Genomic DNA, 20,116 nt, shown 5'->3' with positions numbered 1-20,116 from the left:
TTATCACTAGACTATGGAAGTGATCTGTTGAATTCTAACAGATAAGAAAAGACCAAGAAAACTATTTAACAGATTTTTTAAATTATATATCTTAGTTTCAGGCCATCAATAGTCTCGGATATTTTACTCAGTCATCATATGATTTGAATAGGTTACATAGTAACTGGTTGCTTATGTAACATATTCATAGCATCCAATGTTAATTTTGTAATGAGTCAAAAAACCAGTAATGACATCAATTTTGTAACCTGACACTGAAACACATAATTTAAAAAATACAAAACGATCACCGTGTTTACATAAGGCAGTATGCCTGGGCTGTGTTACATAATGATAAGTTGGAGGCATTCTGGAACAATATGCATACAACTGAAAAATATAATGTCTCGAAAAGTCTGAAAGATGTTTTTGTCTTGCAGAATATATTGAATGTCCAACCATAATGTCAATCACAATGATAATGATGATTACATAGGAAATAATTCAAAATTTCTCATAGGATGGTTCTATATCCCTCTGGATATTTGCAAGGTTTGTACAATTATTACTCACCTCTCTTGATGTTCAGCAATAGAGAATCTATTCCCACGAGAAAACTTTGTCATTCCTTCTTCTCCTGCCTTTGCTTTTTCAGTTGAAAGTGTTCGGACAACATCAATAACTTCCCATCGAGATAGCTTCTTTATCTGCATAAAGAAACAAGCAAAGCATGTTAATCTACCATTCAATGGTTCTGAGAAAAAAATTATTTATTCTTTATTAATATATATGCAGTTCACAGTTATATAAAAAAATAATTCTAAAGAGCACATGGATTCTATACAGTGAGCTGTATGCCATTCTACTAACAGCCATCACTCTTATGAAATAGAGATCTTTTAGTGAATGTTGTAGCTATTAGAATCAAACAATGGAAAATCCAGGATGGAATTTAACAATGTCATGAAAAGGATAGTTGCTACTCACCATATAGCATAGATGCTCAGTCGCAGATAGGCACAAAAAAAAAGAGACTTTCATAAAATGAGCTTTCTGCCTACAAGACCTTTGTCAGAAAAGAACAAACAAACACACACACACACAAAAAGCCACCTCCGCTCCCCTAACCTCTCTCCACATCTTCCATGCACACTCCCAGCAGCACTTTATCAACCCTTACGCCCATCCTGTTATCCCTCCTCCACCCCGCCCCAGCCACCTCCTTACCCCCACATGGTTGCCTCTGCCATCACTTGCTGCTGCTCGTAGTCTGGTTTCAGCTGCCAGAGACAGTGGTCACATGTGTGCGAGTTGCGAGCGTGCGCGCGCGCGCGCGTGTGTGTGCGTGTGTGTGTGTGTGTTGTCTGTTTTCGACAAAGGCCTTTGTGGCCAAAAGCTCATTTTGTGACAACTTTTTAGCTGTTATAATAGAATATTAATCAGTGAGATTCTTCCATTTGTAATGGACAATAATTAAGCTTCAAATATCTGAATCTAATGAACAAATTTTTGAAATACAATAATATACAAGTCCTTCAGTTTTGTTTCATTGACAATAAAAAAACTTCACACCAAATAATGGTATGAGAACAGAATATAATTCACCATACGAAACAAATGGTAGCCAACCACCTCCCACACCTCGTCCCTTCTCCCTACAACAAATAAAAGGAGAGATTTTGAAAGTATGCCAAATGAGGTGGGACTGAGCATTTTCATTCTCACCATTCTTCAGTTAACTCTTGCAGCTTCAAGATAAGGGTTGCGGAGAGGCAATGACAGAGGAGAGTGGTAAGTCTCATACTCTCCTCTATATGACCCGTCCTTCAGTTTTGGGGTCTGCCCCTCTATCTTTTTCAGTTGCTCCCCACTCCAAGATCCTCCAGGTCATTTTTTCACTGTTCACTCATAGAAAATGTCCAAGTCATGCTATTCTCTTGCTCTTTATCAACCACATGTAATTAGCAAACACTGGAGGGTTACAATGTGAAGAAACTGAAAGGGCGAAAGTTTCACATGATGATTTTCACTTACATAAAAAGCTAAAGAAACTACTGTGATGCTTAGAAGAAAAAATGCCTCCTCAACTGTCACTAGAGATAAAATATTTCTTGGTATTACAGAAAAGAAAGAGACATTCGATCCATTATCTCAGGAATCTCTTTTCAGATGATAGACCAAATGTTGAGATTTCTAGGAACAATAATCTAACAGGACCTCCAATTATGAAAGAAGAAATCAAGAAAGTAATACAAAAACCAATAAAGGGGCTTCTGAAATTCCAGTGGAACTAATTAAACTTCTTGATGAAGAAGATATCTATGTCTTACACAAACTTTTTAGCAATTTTTATGACATAGGACATTAACCTGACAAATGGCTATTGTCAACTTCCATTTCCTTACCAAAAATGAAGAACACGCAAAAATGTAAAGATAAACGATTAATGAATCTTATGAGCCATTCCTTGAAAATATTTCTGAAAGTAATCCATCAAAGATTAAATGCAAAATATGAAGACATTCATTGGGGAGAGACAGTTTGGGCTTAGGAACAAGAGAAGCAATAGTTGCACCCCAAGTTCAAGTACAAATATGCTATGATAGGGATAAAAATGTTAGACTATTTTATTGATTACAAAAAAGCTATTGATAGAGTATAACATCACAAATTTATGGAAATTCTCAAAAGAATGGATACAGATCAGAAATACATGCACTGTATAAAGAATTTCTGTTGGAATCAGACACCACATGGTAAGTTTGATAATGAGGTCAACAGTTTGTTTAGTATCTGTAGGGAAGCCCAATGAGGATGTGTTATCTTACATCTGTTATTCAATTTGTACTCTGAGACTATCTTTAAGGAAGCACTTGGTGATACAGAAAATAGCATAAAGGTTAATCATCAACAACATCCGCTATGCTGATGATACGCTATTGACTGCTAATAATTTAGATTATCTTCAATAACTTATCAACATAGCATGAGATTACAGCAGTAATCTAGCTCTCAATATCAACACCAAAAAGATACATTTTATGATTGTCACACAATAACCTGAATTCTTTATTAACAATGGCTTCTTAATACAAAGAGTAGTCAAGTTTGCATAAGCATCATGCAGTTTTGCTTTGTGAAGACTGGAGATAAAATGTCACACAGAGATTGGATTGCCCATAATGGTTTCATAAAATTCAAGCAAATTCTCACAAGTGCAGTTGTAGACCTAAACCTTAAGAGTTCAATTTGTAACATGTTACATCTGGTCTGTACTTCTGTTTTGCTTTGATGGATGGGTGCTAAATATGCCACCACTAAAGAAGATAGAGGGCTTTATAATGCGGACTGTTTACAATGCTGGGACAGCAAGAATAACTACCACAGAAAAAATATTGTGATAAATAAATGGAGAGAAACCTTAACAACATTTAAAAGAAGAAAAATGTATATCTAGGACATATGCAAAAGGAACACCTAATAAATACTTCACAGCCATTAATTGATTGAGGGTGAAAGAAGTAAAGAGTGAATAAGAGTGTGGACAGGATTATCACGTGCAGATCAACTACATACTGTGGTTTATAGAATAAAGGTACATTATCAATTCCATGAATAGATAAGAAGAAGAAGAAGAAGAAGAAGAAGAGGTAGTAGTAATAAGTTTCTTTTATCAGATGGTAAGAGTTCAACTTTTGTTTCATTTGTCTTTGTGCTGTCTCTCTGCGTGGCCCCATGGAGTTTTTAGCAGAGATTCACCTTTCAAATGTTGCTCATCAGGACTGGTTAGTAACCATATCCTACATCCCCATGCAGCAACAGGCGTAAATGTAGCTTCATATACTGTCACACACTAATTTCCCCAGAAAATTATGATCTTTCATATATGGACTTCATTTCACTGAATACAGATTCTGTCTCACTGATATGGGAACTTTGTATTCAAAATTATCTATGGAACATAAAGCTCAAATTCACCATTAGACATTTGATCAACAGGAAGTGCAAAACGGCTATGTGGGAACGGCTAGAGGACAAATGTAAGGCTGTAGAAGCATATATCACTAGGGGTAGGATAGATGCCGCCTACAGAAAAATTAAAGAGACCTTTGGAGGAAAGAGTGAATATCAAGAGCTCAGATACTAAAAGAGTTCTAAGGAAAGAAGGGAAAGCCGAAAGGTGGAAGGAGTATATACAGGGTCTATACGAGGGTGATGTACTTGAGGGCAATACTATGGAAATGGAAGAGAATATAGATGAAACTGAGATGAGAGATATGATACTGTGTACAAAATTTAACAGAGAACTGAAAGACCAAAGTAGAAAAAAGGCCCTGGGAGTAGACAACACTCTGTTAGAACTACTGATAGCCTTGGGAGAGCCAGTCATGACCAAACTCTTCCATCTGGTGGGCAGATGCATGAGACAGGTGAAATACCCTCATACTTCATGAAGAATATAATAATTCCGATTCCAAAGAAAGCAGACGCTGACAGGTATGAAAATGACTGAACTATCAATTTAATAAGTCACAATTGCAAAATAGTAACAAGAATTCTTTACAGACGAATTGAAAAACTGGTAGAAGTGACCTCGAGGAAGATCAGTTTGGATTCTGTAGGAATGTAGGAACATGCGAGGCAATATTGACCCTACGACTTATTTTAGAAGCTACGTTAAAGAAAGGCAAACCTACATTTATAGCATCTGTAGTCTTAGAGAAAGCTTTTGACAATGTTGACTGGAATACTCTCTTTCAAATTCTGAAAGGTAGCAGGGGTAAAATACAGGGAGCAAAAGGCTATTTACAATTTGTACAGAAACCAGAAGGCAGTTATAAGACTCGCGAGGCACAAAAGGGAAGCAGTGGTTGAGAAGGGAGTGAGACAGGGTTGTAGCTGTTGTGACTTGGCAAGACAGCCAAGCCACTATGACCAGTAGCTGAAAGGCATGCGTTTAAGCTCACGCAGGCTGGCGTGAGGTCTGGAACAGTTAAAGGAGTAGCTGCTGGAATACTTAACTCTAATCCATAATCGGTGAACATCGGTCTGACGGTACATGCATCACAAGATAAATAGCAAATGATAATGGCGCCTTGCTAGGTCGTAGCTGAAGGCTATGCTAACTATCGTCTCGGCAAATGAGAGCGTAATTTGTCAGTGAACCATCTCTAGCAAAGTCGGCTGTACAACTGGGGCGAGTGCTAGGAAGTCTCTCTAGACCTGCCGTGTGGTGGCGCTCGGTCTGCAATCACTGATAGTGGCGACACGCGGGTCCGACGTATACTAACGGACCGCGGCCGATTTAAAGGCTACCAGCTAGCAAGTGTGGTGTCTGGCAGTGACACCACAGTAGCCTATCCCTGATGTTATTCAATCTGTATATTGAACAAGCAGTAAAGGAAACAAAAGAAAAATTTGGAGTAGGAATTAAAATCCAGGGAGAAGAAATAAAAACCTTGAGATTTGCTGATGGCATTGTAATTCTGTCAGAGACAGCAAAAGACATGGAAGGACAGTAGAACGGAATGGACAGTGTCTTGAAAGTAGGATTTAAGATAAACATCAACAAAAGCAAAACAGGGATAATGGAATGTAGTCAAATTAAATCAGGAGATGCTGGGTGAATTAGATTAGGAAATGAGACACTGATAGTAGTAGATGAGTTTCATTATTTGGGCAGCAAAATAACTGATGATGGTTGAAGTAGAAAGGATATAAAATGTAGTCTGGTGATGGCAAGGAAAGCATTTCTGAAAAAGAGAAATTTGTTAATATCGAGTATAAATTTAAGTGTAAGGAAATCTTTTCTGAAAGTACTTGTATGGAATGTACCCATGAATGAATGTGAAACATGGACGGTAAACAGTTTAGACAAGAAGAGAACAGAAGCTTTTTAAATGTGGTGCTACACAAGAATGCTGAAGATTAGATGGGTAGATCACATAATGAATGATGAGGTACTGAATAGAATTGGGGAGACGAGAAATTTGTGGCGCAAGTTGACTAGAAGAAGGGATCAGTTGGTAGGACACATTCTGAGGCATCTAGGGATCACCAGTTTATTACTGGATGGAAGTGTGGGGGGAGGGGGGGGGGGGGTAACAATCATAGAGGGAGGCCAAAAGATGAATACACTAAGCAGATTCAAAAGAATGTTGGTTGCTGTAGTTACTCAGATGAAGAGGCTTACAAAGGGTAGAGTAGCACGGAGAGCTGCATCAAAACAGTCTTTGGACTGAAGATAAAGATAACAACAACATGAATATAATACCAACTTCACCTTTTGAAATTAAGAAAATTATACAATCTCCCAAAAATAAAAGCTCATCTGAGTTTGATGGTGTTTCCAATAGATTACTAAAGATTTGCTCCCATACAATAAGTCTGATCTTACCTGAAGTAAGTAATGCATCACTAACTCACAGCATTTTTCCAGAGAGTCTGAAATATGCGGTTGTCAAATTCCTATTTAGAAAGGTGATAGGAGACATGTCAACAAATGGCATCACTGCTGATGCCATTTTACAGAATTTTTGAGAAAGTGATGTATTCTAGAATAGCATCTCATGTTAGCAACAATATTATCCTCAACAAACCTAAAATAGTGTCAGCTGATATTTTCTGTGATCTATCTAAGGCATTTGACGGTGTGAAACAGTGTATTCTGCTAGATAAATTGAAGTTTTATGGGATTAATGGTATAGCCAATCAATGGATAATGTCATATCTACCAAAGGAATGCAGAAAGTTGTACTTATTAATGCAACCAATATAGTTCAGGGCTGTAACTGTGAAATCACATATGGGATTCACCAAGGCTCAATTTTGGGCTCACTATTATTCCTCATATATGTAAATGATCTTCCTTCTAACATACAACAAGAAGAATGAATTCTTTTTGCAGATGACACCAGTATTTTAATCAATCCAAGTATACATACAGAAACAGAAGAACTGGTGATCAAGGTTCTTAAAAGTATCATTGACTGGTTTCCTGTGAACAGTTTCACCCTCGATTTGAAAAAATACAGAATATTCAGTTCTGCACATCAAGGGGTACTGCATAAATATAACACATGGTGGGGAAATAATAAATAGGGTGAAAACTTCAAAATATTTAGGTGTCCATATTGATGAGGATTTAAACTGGAAAAACATGTTATGTAACTCCTAAAACATCTTAGATCAGCCACATTTGCAATTAAGACTCATTATAAATCATGGGGAGAGACAAATCAGTAACGTGACATACTTTCATTCAATAATGTCAATGAAATAATGTTAAAGGATAAATCATCTTTACAAAAGAAATTCTTCATTGCTCAAAAATGTGCTGTAATATAATATGTGCACAAATACCCTGCTGGCTTTCATCTCGGGTTCTTCAGTCGACGTTTGTTTGATGATTTTTCTGACATTTCGTCACCACAAGTGGCTGACATTGTCAAAACTTCATCTTCCACTGCTGGTCATGGACTGGTGTCAAGCTCTGAGCATACCAATGTCCAAGAGCTTTTCTGCAGTCATTACCGCTGTGGTTCTTCCCTTGCTGCCTGTAACAGTCATTCGCTGCAGAACAGAAATCCAGAATCCATTCACCTTGAGGCTTTCCTCTTTCTTGTTGAAACTATTGTCATGTTCGTGTATTTCTATAGCTTCCCAGTCCATGTGTGACCGATACCTGCATAAACTACCAAATCACCATCTGAACCAGAAAAGAGGCATGAGTAACATGCTCGTAATGCGAGCAAGATGAATATCAGAACATCAGATGTGAGATGCAACACCTGGAAAGTGTTCTCAGGAGCAATTGGTAATCAAACAGTTGCATAATAAGTGTCACAGAATCAAACACTTTGTGAGGTGACATTTCGGAAAAAGATATGTCAGGTACGGCCTGTCTGCCATAAATTCCCAGAGTGTTGAACAGAACCGGCCATGTATTGTACAAATATGGCATGAAGACTATTTATAAACTGACAAAGAAGATCAAAGAATGTCTCAGGTCAGCAAAGGAGAAAGAGAACCCACTTGCAATGTTAAGAATGTACTGTATACCATGTACATGTGGAAAAGTTTATGTTGGGGTGACTGGATGATCAATAAATATCAGGATCACTGAACATAAGCGGTGTAGCAGGTGAGGCAGGCTTAGAAATAGGCTGTGGCAGAGCACACACTATGTGACACTGACCACATAGTAAAATTTGACGACACGGAAATTCTTACTGTAGAGAAGAGTCTCGCATCCGCTTGTTCAGGGAACCTATAGAAGTATGCAAACACCACAATAGCTTCACCAAGGAGGTGGAAAGCTTCAAGGTGAATGGATTCAGTATTCAGACCTGCAGTGAATGACCATGGAGGGAGCAAGAGGAGAACTGCAGCGGTAACAACCATGGAAAAGCCCTTGGACATTGGTGTACCAGGCACATATAATCTGCAGCCACTGACTCATCTCCAGTCCACAACAAGCAATGGATGGTGACGCTTTGACTAAGGTGAATCATCAGAAAAATCATCAAACAAATGTTGGCCAAAGAACCTGAGACAGACACCAACAGGCAATTTGTCAAAAAGTGGCCACGACAGCCTTAACAATTTTGTATAATGTGTGGAGCTCAACAACGATCATCTTGTAGACATTCTGACCACTGATTCACAGTATATTTACTCCTTCATGAAGTATGTTGTGAATAATCCACTACAATTGTACATAATTACTACACCAAAAGAAAAAAATTACAATTCATTACTCCAAATTAAGGTTGTGTTAAGCACAAAAAAGGGGTCACAATGCTGCAACTAAAATTTTTGATCACTTACCCAGTGATATAAACTGTCTCACAGACAACAATGTAAAATTTGAAAAAAATGGAAAATGTTTCTCCTTGATAACTCCTATTCTGTAGAAGAATTTCTATTATTGTAATGTGTAAAAGGTGTACACAGGAATTACTAATTCACATCCATTACACTATAAAATAAAAACATCACATAAATGTCAGCTTGTAGCCAACCTTGCTCATCAACATTGTTATCTGCCCTTCTTGTGAGCTGCATGTATTTGCTTTCAGATTTATTAATTGTAAGTCACCTTTATTGTGCTACTTCATCTAGCTTAGTCATTGCTCTCTATAATGATACTCTTCTTCTGCTGCCAATAGCACCATCATCAGCATACACAAACACATCTGTGTTGACTTGACATCAATATTCTCAGATATCTGTAGCTTACGACTGGCTACTTCTAATATCAGATTAATTTACTGCACCTTTCATTCTTATAAATGCCATAAAGGTTGCTTTAATCAGTGTACCGTATTTGGCTGGTGTGCTCAATCAAGATATATCATTCAACATTTGCCCTCTATTAAGACTCTCAAAAGATGTCTTGAAGTCCACGAAGAGACTGTGGAGGTCAATATTACATTCATATACATTTTCATATATCTACCTCTGCACAAATATGTGATCTATTCTGAGTGTAGAACTAAGTCTCATATAAAATTCCAGATATGATTTTTAAATGTTACAATCGATGGAATAATACTTCACTAAATGGAACAGTATATGTTATCTTCTCCTTACATTTAGGCCAGATACCTCCCCATGCTTTTAGAACTAGGGCAGAAACCTCCAGTGACCCATGCTTCTCGAATTTTTTCCTTGCTCTCACATTAAACCCACACGAGAGTGTATTCTTTTGTGAAGTGTTAACTCCTCCCTTCCGCATGAGCTCAGATGTAATACCATAGCTTGTGTAACAATGGATAACCTTTTTTGCTTCTTGAAGTGTGGGTTCAGCCATCTGTAGTTCTGCTGTATAATATGGCAGTAATACATCTTGGGGGATTTCCTGGAAGTATAACCACAGGCTGTCCATTATATTGTGCTTCATGGTTGCCAGATTTTATATCATTTTCTTACAGTCTGTATTCTCAGGTTTCTTCTTTTCACCCTTGTAGAATTTTCTACTTTCATTCCTTCTATGAGATAAATGTACAGTCAGTTTAGTTGGTTCTGTTTGTGCCTGTGATTTTTCAAGCTCCTTGGAAAATAGGTGCTTACAGCCTTTTTCAGCCATAAACTCTGATGTTCTCAGAGCATTTTTGCATGTCTTAAATTCAAGCTGTCTTTATATTTACTGTTCCTACAATTTGCGCCTGTCTGCCTCACTACGCTTCTGTGGTGAACCAACTTCACAATTTATATCCCATTGCCCTTGTTCAACTACAAATAAAACAAACACTGTTAATATTCTACATCCTTACTCTTCCTGTCTCTACATTTATTTCTCAAAATTGTCACCCTGGTGACAAACACATTTCTCCCAACAAGAGACCAGTTTCTTGACACCATCACTGTAGAATGTTTGACTTTGTCCACGAACCCACAGCCTCAACTCTGCTTGTGCCATTTCTTCACTATCAAAGTGAAGTCCTCGAAGGTGTTCTTTACATTTTGCAAACAGATGAAAATCGGATGGAGCCAAGTTGGGACTGTATAGAGGATGATCAATGACAGTGAACCCAAGGTGTTGAATTGTTGCAGATGTCACAGCACTCGAGTGTGTTCATTATGTTACATGCCACCATATTATATGCTACATCCAGTGGCAGATGGCAGCAAATATGTAGACATGAACAATAAATATGCAAAAAGTTAATAACATTTGTTTTATTTAAAACACTTTGAGAGTTTTCACATAGCAAATTTCTAGGCATTACTTTCCAGCACGTCCTCATAAATTCCAGATAAAAATGTGAAGTTACCTGATAAATGCTATTATGCAGTGAACTGTTTCCAGATAAACTACTTTATTAGTTATAATTTCAAACAGCTTTATCATCTGCCCTTAAAGAACAATAATGTAAGCAGTTTTCAGTTACTGGTACTATTCAATATTTGATGTAGCCTATCTTCAAAAGTAAACATGTAAAGAATCTGTGAGAGGAGGAGGAGGAGATTAGTGTTTAACGTCCCGTCGACAACGAGGTCATTAGAGACGGAGCGCAAGCTCGGGTGAGGGAAGGATGGGGAAGGAAATCGGCCGTGCCCTTTCAAAGGAACCATCCCGGCATTTGCCTGAAGCGATTTAGGGAAATCACGGAAAACCTAAATCAGGATGGCCGGAGACGGGATTGAACCGTCGTCCTCCCGAATGCGAAGAATCTGTGAGAGAACTATGGTTGCCAGATGTATGATTTTAGCCAGAACAATATGGAATTTTCCCATTTTGTTCCAGGTATGGTGCATACTTTTAACCATACGCTAAATGTTCTGATTTTGAAGATGAGGCATAAAGACATATTTTTCATATAAAGAGATAGCCTTTTTATATAACCAGTTGCTGTACCAATCATTGCATCATGGAATGGAATAAGTTAAGTTTTTTAATCTTCCAGCATAAAATTTTACAATGCAGATTATGTTTTTCACACTAGGACGTGCATGTGCAGAAAGAGAGAGAGAGAGAGAGAGAGAGAGAGAGAGATAACCTTAGTTTCAAGATATTTTAACATTAGCTGAATCACTTTGTATTGTTGATTCTTCATTGTAGATAATATGTATTCAGAGATCACTACGCTTTCTGATTTGTTTTGTGGGAAAGGGAGAGAACATTTGAAACCAAAATTAGCTGCTACGGCAATACTACAAAGCTGGACCTATATTATAGAACTGATTGGCACATCAAAAATATGCAGTGTTTTAGTTAAATTTGTTTTGAGTGTATTTACTTCCAATTTATCCATGGAGAGAGTTTTCTCCATTATGAACATTAAATGGAGGGATGAGTGAAACAGATTGTCAGCTGATATAATAAAATATGAATTGTACATTTATTTCTATTATGATGAGAGTTGCAATGATTTTTATAAAAGTGCTGCCTAATGAAAAAAAATTGAGAAGTGCAAGCTCAACTGATACATATTCCTCTTGATGATGTTGAGAGCATTTTGAAGAAAATATGCAATAAATATAATTTTTTAAAAAGTCAATGTTGATTCATGTGAGTCTGTATTTCCACACTGAAATCTGGCAACCCTACTGAGAACAGACAATATATGTTTATGAACAAATGCAGCCATCTATCAGTATAACAACAATAATAATAATAATAATAATAAATAAAATGAAATTAAAATTAAGTTCATACATCCATTTATTCAAAAGATGCTAATTAGGCATAAACTTTAAAATAATTTTGAAAACGAAGAAGAAAAAGCTGCTTTTGTGAAATATGGGTCCTTTATTTTTCAAATCTTTGCTCATATTTTGAAATATGCACTGTGAAATATTAAGGGATACACAGAATTTTAACTGGTACATGAGGTAAAAATTACTGGAAAAATATACCTCTTCTTCTGGTACACCAAATTTTCGAAGAAGTGCTTTAGCATTGTTGAGAGAAAGTCTTCTTAGATCAGCATCAGTTCCAGTCACAGTACGTTTTGGCTGAGCTTCTTGTTCTTCTTTAGTTTGCTGAAACAGATGTATGCACACAGATCACTCCCACGTTGTATTTTTTCTATCCTTGTTGCAGAGAGCTAATCTCAGTAAAAGGAAAACAGTATGTAAATGATTCAGTAAGAACATACAACATTACTTCAGCATGATACTATCCTAATTGTAGAAACAAGTAAGGATACAGTTTGTCATTTTCTGCCTACTGCAGTTCAAAAATTCACATGATCCATGTCCTATATTAACATTTCCTTCTGGATAATGTGCCTGTGCAACTTGGACAATTTCATATGGTAATAAAATGTGGCTACAACGTCCTCAGATTGTGCCATCCATTTACAGAATTGTTCTCACATCATACAATGTCACTCTCTATTTCCCACCCAATTCTGCAAATATTTACTGAATATTATGACATTTCCAAATGACTTTCCCTTCACCATGGTCCTGAATACACTACAAAATATGTTTGACAATGACCATTATAAAATTTGTCATGCCATTAAACATACAAAGACAAGTACATATCGTATCATATCACGATTACTACATTCTTTCCCTATCCTTCATATGTCACTACACATCTGGTTGGTTGGCTGGGTGGTTGTATGGGGGTTTAAGGAACAAATTACAAGGTCATTAGTCCCACATTTGTGGAGCAAGTCGATACATAATGGTGCCATTAACCAGAAGTAAAACCTGCCTAACTGTGTTATCATAGTGCATGAAAAGCAATAGGGCACAGACATCCAGGTAGCAAAGGCAAAATCAGGCTGCTGTGCTGAGCACAGACAGATGGGGGCTCCCATCGGGACTCACCTGCAGCATGAAGCACGTCCCATCCCCCCCAAACCTCAGTTGATATGAGATGTGTGCAAAACAATGACATAATAAACAACACCCTTCTAAACACACATAGGGAAGATCACCAAGATTAAAAGGGGATGAAAACTAGAGCGTAGCAAACATCAGATAAAGATGTGAAACATAATAAAAGAAAGAGAAAAGTGGAAAGACTGAATCAGCTAGAGGGACAGGTACAATTGAGGGGCCTCCACCTCAGCTTACGTTGGGAGGTACCCCTCCAAGAATGGCCTCAACTTCAATTTAAGTATAACCAAAACATTATACTTGGAATAAAAGCCACCATCCCCAAGAAATTTCTTGTATCTTATCTTTGTGGTCCTTACACAAAACGTACATTGGTGAAATTAGAGCCATACTGCAGTCAGCTTCAAACACTGTGTCTCTAAATTTTCTCAGTAGTGTTCCATGAAGAGAATGTCGCCTTCCTTCATGGGTGTCCCATTTGAGTTCCAGAAGCATCTTTGTAACACCTGTGTATTGTTCAAACCTGCCAGTAACAAATCTAGCAGCCTCAGAATTGTTTCTACATCCTCCTTCAATCTGACCCAGTATGGATGGCAAACACTTGAATAGTACTCAAGAACAGGTTGCACTAGTGTCCTATATGCAGTCTCCTTTACAGATAAACTACACCTTCCCAAAAGTCTTTGGTCCCTTTAATCCTTAACCCAAAAGTCTCCTCATACACCTAAATTGACCATTCACCTTCACAACCACAGTCCTCACATGTTCCTGCCATTTTCTATCACTCTGCAATGTTATGCCCAGATATTTACACGACATGACCATGTCAAGCAGGAAATTGCTAATGCTGTATCCAAACATTACAGGTTTGTTTTTCCTACTCATCAATGTTAAGTTATATTTTTCTACATTTAGAGTTAGCTGCCATTTGGCACACCAATGAGCCACTCACATATCTGAGAACCTATTCTGGACACTCATGCTTTTGTTATCAGTCTGCAGTGGGTCGGTTTCTGGAAATCTGGGAATAGGGAATCAGCATGTTACCCTTCATCCAAAGTTTGCAATATATCGGGGGAGAAAGGGAAAGCTGAGTTCTGTTTGAATGATGCTTTCTAAAATCATTCTGATTCATCGACATAAGCTTCTCTGACCCAAGGAAATTTATTATATTCAACATGTGAGTATGGTCCATAATTTTGTTGGCCCGTTCTTCTACCTTTCTTATATATTGGAGTCACCTGCATACTATTAGTCTCTTGGGTCTTTTCACTGGGTGAGCAATGTGCCATAAATGTGCCTAAGTAAGGGGTCAATGCCGTAGAGCACTCCTTGTAAAACCATATTGGGATTCCAACTGGATATCACAACTTATTTGTTTTAGACTCTTTCAGCTGTTTCTCTATGTCAGGGATGCTTTTTATTATGGTGTCCATACAGGAGTCTGTACGGCGATCAAAAGACAGTATGTTTCTATGATTCTCCTCTGTGAATGATTGCATAAATGCAAAATTTAAAACTTCAGCTTTTGTTTTGCTATCTTCAACTGCCACACCAGATTGGTCAACGAGCGACTGGATGGATGCCTTAGATCTGCTTAGTGATTTTACATAGGACCAGGATTTTCTCAGGTTCTCAGCCAGATCTTTCAATAAGGTATGATTGTGGCAGTTGTCACATGCTTCATGTGTAGATCTGTTCACAAATGCACAAATCTCTACTAAAGTCTATCTGTCGTCACTTGCACGTACTCTTTTGCACCAAGAGCAGAACAGCATTTGTTTTCTCAGCATTTCACGAATCCCGAATATTGTTGTTCAACCACGGTGTTTTTTTTTTTTTTTTTTTTTTCAATCCTTATTACACTTCTCCAGAGCATGATACACAATTAGTTTAAACTTTGGTCATAATTCCTCTATGGTCATCATCCCATAACTAAACTAAGTCAATTTGCTGTCAGCGAAAGAAACTGAACAAAGGAACTGAAACTGAATTTGTTACTCTACAAGTTGTAGCAAATAACACTGAAGCTATGAATAGGTTTTGTTGTAAGATATATTCACATAATAAACTCTGCAGCAAAAGAAATGTCTGGAACTTTTGTTACAATCCAATTTAATAAAAGCACAAAGGTAACGAAAGAGATCATAGATTTGGATGCTAACATAGTTATGAGTTTCATTTATACCAACATAGTTTGTGTGTCTTGCACATGGATCATGAATTGGTGTAAGATGATAGCTGCTATATCATGCAGGGAAATAAGAGAATTGGTGCTCTTAAGTGACAGTCATGAACTGTCACTTAGAATCAGTTTACTTAAGGATTATCACCAATATATGTCAAAATCTACAGTGAGGGAAACACAGTTGTAGATTCCATGTTATTTGCAAGCTAAGATAGTTTGTATGCACGTGACAGCATGCATGTCTAACATCTCCCAAAATACCGCACACAGAAGTGGGATTTCCTGGTGCTCGTACCTCAGGTTCTATTGGTGATAAGACACGTAGTGTCTTGTGTTTTGGACAGCCCTACGGCTAGGGGCCAGTTCTATAACGAACGGAGGGATTGTTTCAGTGTCAGTATCCTACAGTACAGGATCAAAGTATGAATATTACACATTTCCTTCTGTTAAGGCAAATAGAGAAAATTGGTTGGTTTTATTTTTGCGTGTAATGTGGTCTACAGTGGGCTTCACGGAACTACTGGAGGCCCCATTGCTTCACGGGCAGTTCCTCGGTTACCTGCACAAAAAAAAACGTGCAAAAATTCTCCTATCAGAACTCAAAAAATGTGAATATGTTTCTGTTTATTTAAAAGAATCTGACTGGAAAATGGTGTACCAGTGGCCCGTTTCTACCTTCCTCAGCAACCTTAAAAATTCTGGAATGTGAACATATTCGTACCTTTTTATGCTGAGAGAAAAGAAGGCAGTGGCAGTGGCAAAGAGAAGAAAAAGTAATAAATACTGGAAGATAGTAGACAGTGTTGTGTTGAGAGAAAGACAGAGACACAGTGGCAATGGAACATAACTGACAGTGACATAACAGTGCTACGAAAAGAATGAAGAAGACAGTGCTGTGGGGGTGGGGGCAATAAAGAGAAAGAGAAACTGGAAGTGGGTGAGAGCCAATGATAATGAGAGAGAGAGAGCAAGAGGGAGACAGTGACAGATAAAGGAGACTGTAGTATACTACGACAGAACGAAGGAGATTGTGGCTGTGACACAGGAGACAGAGAGACAGAAGGAGATAAAGTTCAGTTGAATGATTGAGGAATGACAATTAGGAGTGGATGGATACAAGCAACTTACAGTGGTGGACCAGTGGGTGTGAGTGAGTTACAGTTAGGAGGGCTTGTGAGAGTCTGAAGTGAGTTGCATATTAAAAAAGTGCAAATATATTCGCATGCCAAAATTTTGGGGCAAATTTTTAAAGATGCTGAGGAAGGTAGAATGAGACATCTGGTACCTCACTTTTCAGTCACAGTCTTTGAAACAAAATGGATAATATTTGCATTTTTTCCACCCGTTTTATTACAGCTATAATCAAATGAAGCATTGAGTGTTTCACATTCATTAAGAGAATAAAAGAATACCATAGGACATTATTAGAGTATTTTGTATGAAAACAGTGACAATGAAAAATAAGCTACTGATTTATACTGTTGAAAACACTGTATGTTATGCATCAAGCATGAAGAACCAGCAGTATCATAAGTTGGAAACACACTGGGAAAGAAAGCTTCTGAATTTGTAAATAATTAGGTTTAGTAATTTTCTATGAAGTCTGATTTTGTTCCCATATGAATGAATGCTGCAAGTTGCATCACTATTGCAAAAACTTGATGCCTCCTACCCATTTATCTGAGTTTCTTCCTAAAACTTTCTATTTTTTCCTTTTCCATATTTTAACATTATTCACTATTTAGCACTGACCACAGAACAGTGCTAGAAAGCACACAGCTATTCTGAAACTACTCACCGTTGGCTTATTTGGCACCCTGATGTAGGAGAAACCTTCGCCACATCCAGTAGGGTCTGCTGGCCCTGTCAGCTGTAGCAGGCATTTACCCTTTATTGCTTGTATGTATGCTCTTGTGGTGTTCCACGGGGCCACCTTAACTTCATCATCCATCTTCAGCTGCATTTCCTCATCATCATCCTCTTGGGTTGTAAATATTGATTTCTCTCCATAACCCGCATCCTAATGAAATTCACACAATTAACAAAATGTCCATTTAAATGACAAATGTTGTGAAGCTGTTAAAACATTCACATGCCTTGAGCCTCTGTTCAGCAGCAATCATACTGAAGTATGCACAGCACTGCTCAGGGGAAACCATAGCACGTATTTCCTCTTCTGTAGGAAGTCTGAAGTCTGGTTTTATGACCCACCAGTTGGAGTCCATACCTGACAAAATCAATTAAGGTAAATATGATAATTAAGCAAACAGGATACTTTTAATATTTTTATTACTTAATTTGGTTTAGATAACAAAATATGTTCAGGGAGAAGAAACAAAAAGTTTGAGGTTTGCCAGTGATGCTATATAATGCTGTCTGAGACAGCATATGTCTTGGAAGAGCAGCTGAAAAGAAAGGATAGTGTCTTGAAAGAGATTACAAGATAAACATCAACAAAAGTAAAAGGAGATATATTCTTCTTATATTATTGTCAGACTCTATGTTCTTTCTACACTCATCTGCCTAACCTATGGTACCTATCCCTATGACCATTCCCGCTGTAAGACTTGCCCTATGCACTCTACAACCACCACCTATAACAGCTCTGTAACTGGAAAGCATACACTATCAAAGGGAGAGCCATCTTGTGCCCCAAACACCAGTTTCTCAGAACTCCGCAGGTGAGAACTAGCGCTACAACATGTCCTTGGTTCTCACCACCCGCCTGGCCTTAATTTATGCTAATTTCTTCCATCTCGGCATTTCTTCACTGTAACTACTCTTTGCTTCACTCCATTTTAGTTTTCTACGATATGCTAATTTCTTCCATCTCGGCATTTCTTCACTGTAACTACTCTTTGCTTCACTCCATTTTAGTTTTCTACGACTTTCATTGTCTCTCCCGCCTACTTTTCACTGCCCTCCTCCCACCTCTGTCACGTACAATGCACTCTGCTTTTCACTCTTATTAACTCATGCATGATGTTTAAGCAGTAATCTCTGTCTATGTATTACCCTGCCTTCGGCCTTTAAGCACTCAGGTTTTCAAATCTCGTCCGATGCAGCCTCCAATAATCAGTCTTTCCTTTTCATCCCGTATGGTAAGTCTCTCCTGACCCGCAGTTCAGGGTGACTTTCCCGAAATCTATTCCTTTTCCTAGACCTCTCCAGTCCCTTTCCTTCACCCCTCTTCCTTCCCCTTCAACCCTTCTGCCTGAAGAGGGAGCCACTGGCTCTGAAAGCTTGCCAATTACAACCATCTTTTATGTGTGTGTTCTGCCGCCACTTAGTGATAGATCTAAATAAAGTAAAAGAAGAGTAACAATACGAGAGAAGGAAAGTTGCTACTCACCATATAGCGGAGACGCTGAGCCACGATAGGTACAATAAAAAGATTCACACAGTAATAGCTTTCAGCCATTAAGGCCTTTGTCAGCAGTAGACACACACACACACACACACACACACACACACACACACACACACACGCAAGTGCAACTTGCGCACACATCTGCAGTCTCAGAGAGCTGAAACTACACTGCGAGCAGCAGCACCAGCGCATGATGGGAGTGGCGACTGGGTGGGGGTAAGGAGGAGGCTGGGGTGGGGAGGGGGAGAGATAGTATGGTGGGAGTGGTGGACAGTGAAGTTTTGCAGTTTAGACGGAGGGTAGGAGAGAAGGTGTGGAGGGGGGAGGGGCCAAGTAGCGGAAAGGAGATAAATAAAAATAAATGAAATAAAAAGACTGGGTGTGGCAGTGAAATGACGGCTGTGTAGTGCTGGAATGGGAACAGGGAGGGGGCTGGATGGATGAGGACAGTGACTAACGAAGGTTGAGGCCAGGAGGGTTAAGGGAACGTAGGATGTATTGCAGGGAAAGTTCCCACCTGCGCAATTCAGAAAAGCTCACTGTTGCACTTGCGTGAGTGTGTGTGTGTGTGTGTGTGTGTGTGTGTGTGTGTGTGTGTGTGTGTGTGTGTGTCTACTGCTGACAAAGGCCTTAATGGCCGAAAGCTATGATTGTGTGAATCTTTTTATTGCGCCTATTGCGGCTCAGCATCTCCGCTATATGGTGAGTAGCGACTTTTCCTTCTCTCGTATTGTAAAAGAAGAGTAATGAGATACAGACAAGTTAAATCAGGGGATATTGAGGGAATTAGATTAAGTAATGAGACATTAAAAGTAGTAGATGCATTTTTCTACTTTGGAGACTGGCAACAGCAAGATAATATTTCCTGAAAAAGAGGAATTAGCTAATGTCAAATATACATTTTAGTTTTAGGAAGTCTTTCTGAAGGCATTTTGTCTGGAATGTGGTCTTGTATGGAAGAGAAATGTGAGTGACAGGCAATCAGACAAGAAGAAGAAGAAGAAGAAGACAGAAGCTTTTGAAATGCAGAGTGACAGAAGAATGCTGAAGATTACATGGGTAGACATACATGAGTGGAGAAAAGGAAACGGTGGCAAACATCAGGCTAACCAATAAAAACATCAGTTTGACAGTTGACTGCCTACCTTTTGCAGGCAACTCATTTTTTCTGATTTGCTACACACATTTGCAAAACGAGTTGAAGAGACTAACAGCAAAGATTGGACTCCAGATCTCTTTTGAGAAAACAGAATTTATAATGTAGATCAAGTCAGCAA

General features: G+C 38.3%; 1 protein-coding gene across 2 annotated transcripts in view; it reads right to left on the bottom strand.

Moving 5' to 3' along the window:
* LOC126187614 (transcription initiation factor TFIID subunit 1) overlaps positions 1–20,116 on the bottom strand; it is a 230,779-nt gene that overhangs the window by 73,043 nt on the left and 137,620 nt on the right. For both annotated transcript variants that reach the window (XM_049928806.1, XM_049928807.1), the window contains exons 13-16: positions 17,566–17,696; positions 17,268–17,489; positions 12,343–12,468; positions 553–686 (exon numbers count right to left, since the gene is read on the bottom strand). In XM_049928806.1, coding sequence (XP_049784763.1) covers positions 553–686; positions 12,343–12,468; positions 17,268–17,489; positions 17,566–17,696 — 613 coding nt within the window. The remainder of the gene's footprint in view (positions 1–552; positions 687–12,342; positions 12,469–17,267; positions 17,490–17,565; positions 17,697–20,116) is intronic.

The sequence above is a fragment of the Schistocerca cancellata genome, chromosome 5 (assembly GCF_023864275.1).
Source record: "Schistocerca cancellata isolate TAMUIC-IGC-003103 chromosome 5, iqSchCanc2.1, whole genome shotgun sequence".
Taxonomy (NCBI): Eukaryota; Metazoa; Arthropoda; class Insecta; order Orthoptera; family Acrididae; genus Schistocerca; species Schistocerca cancellata.
Note: the sequence above shows the minus strand (reverse complement) of the source record. Positions and strands in the feature narration are given on the sequence as shown.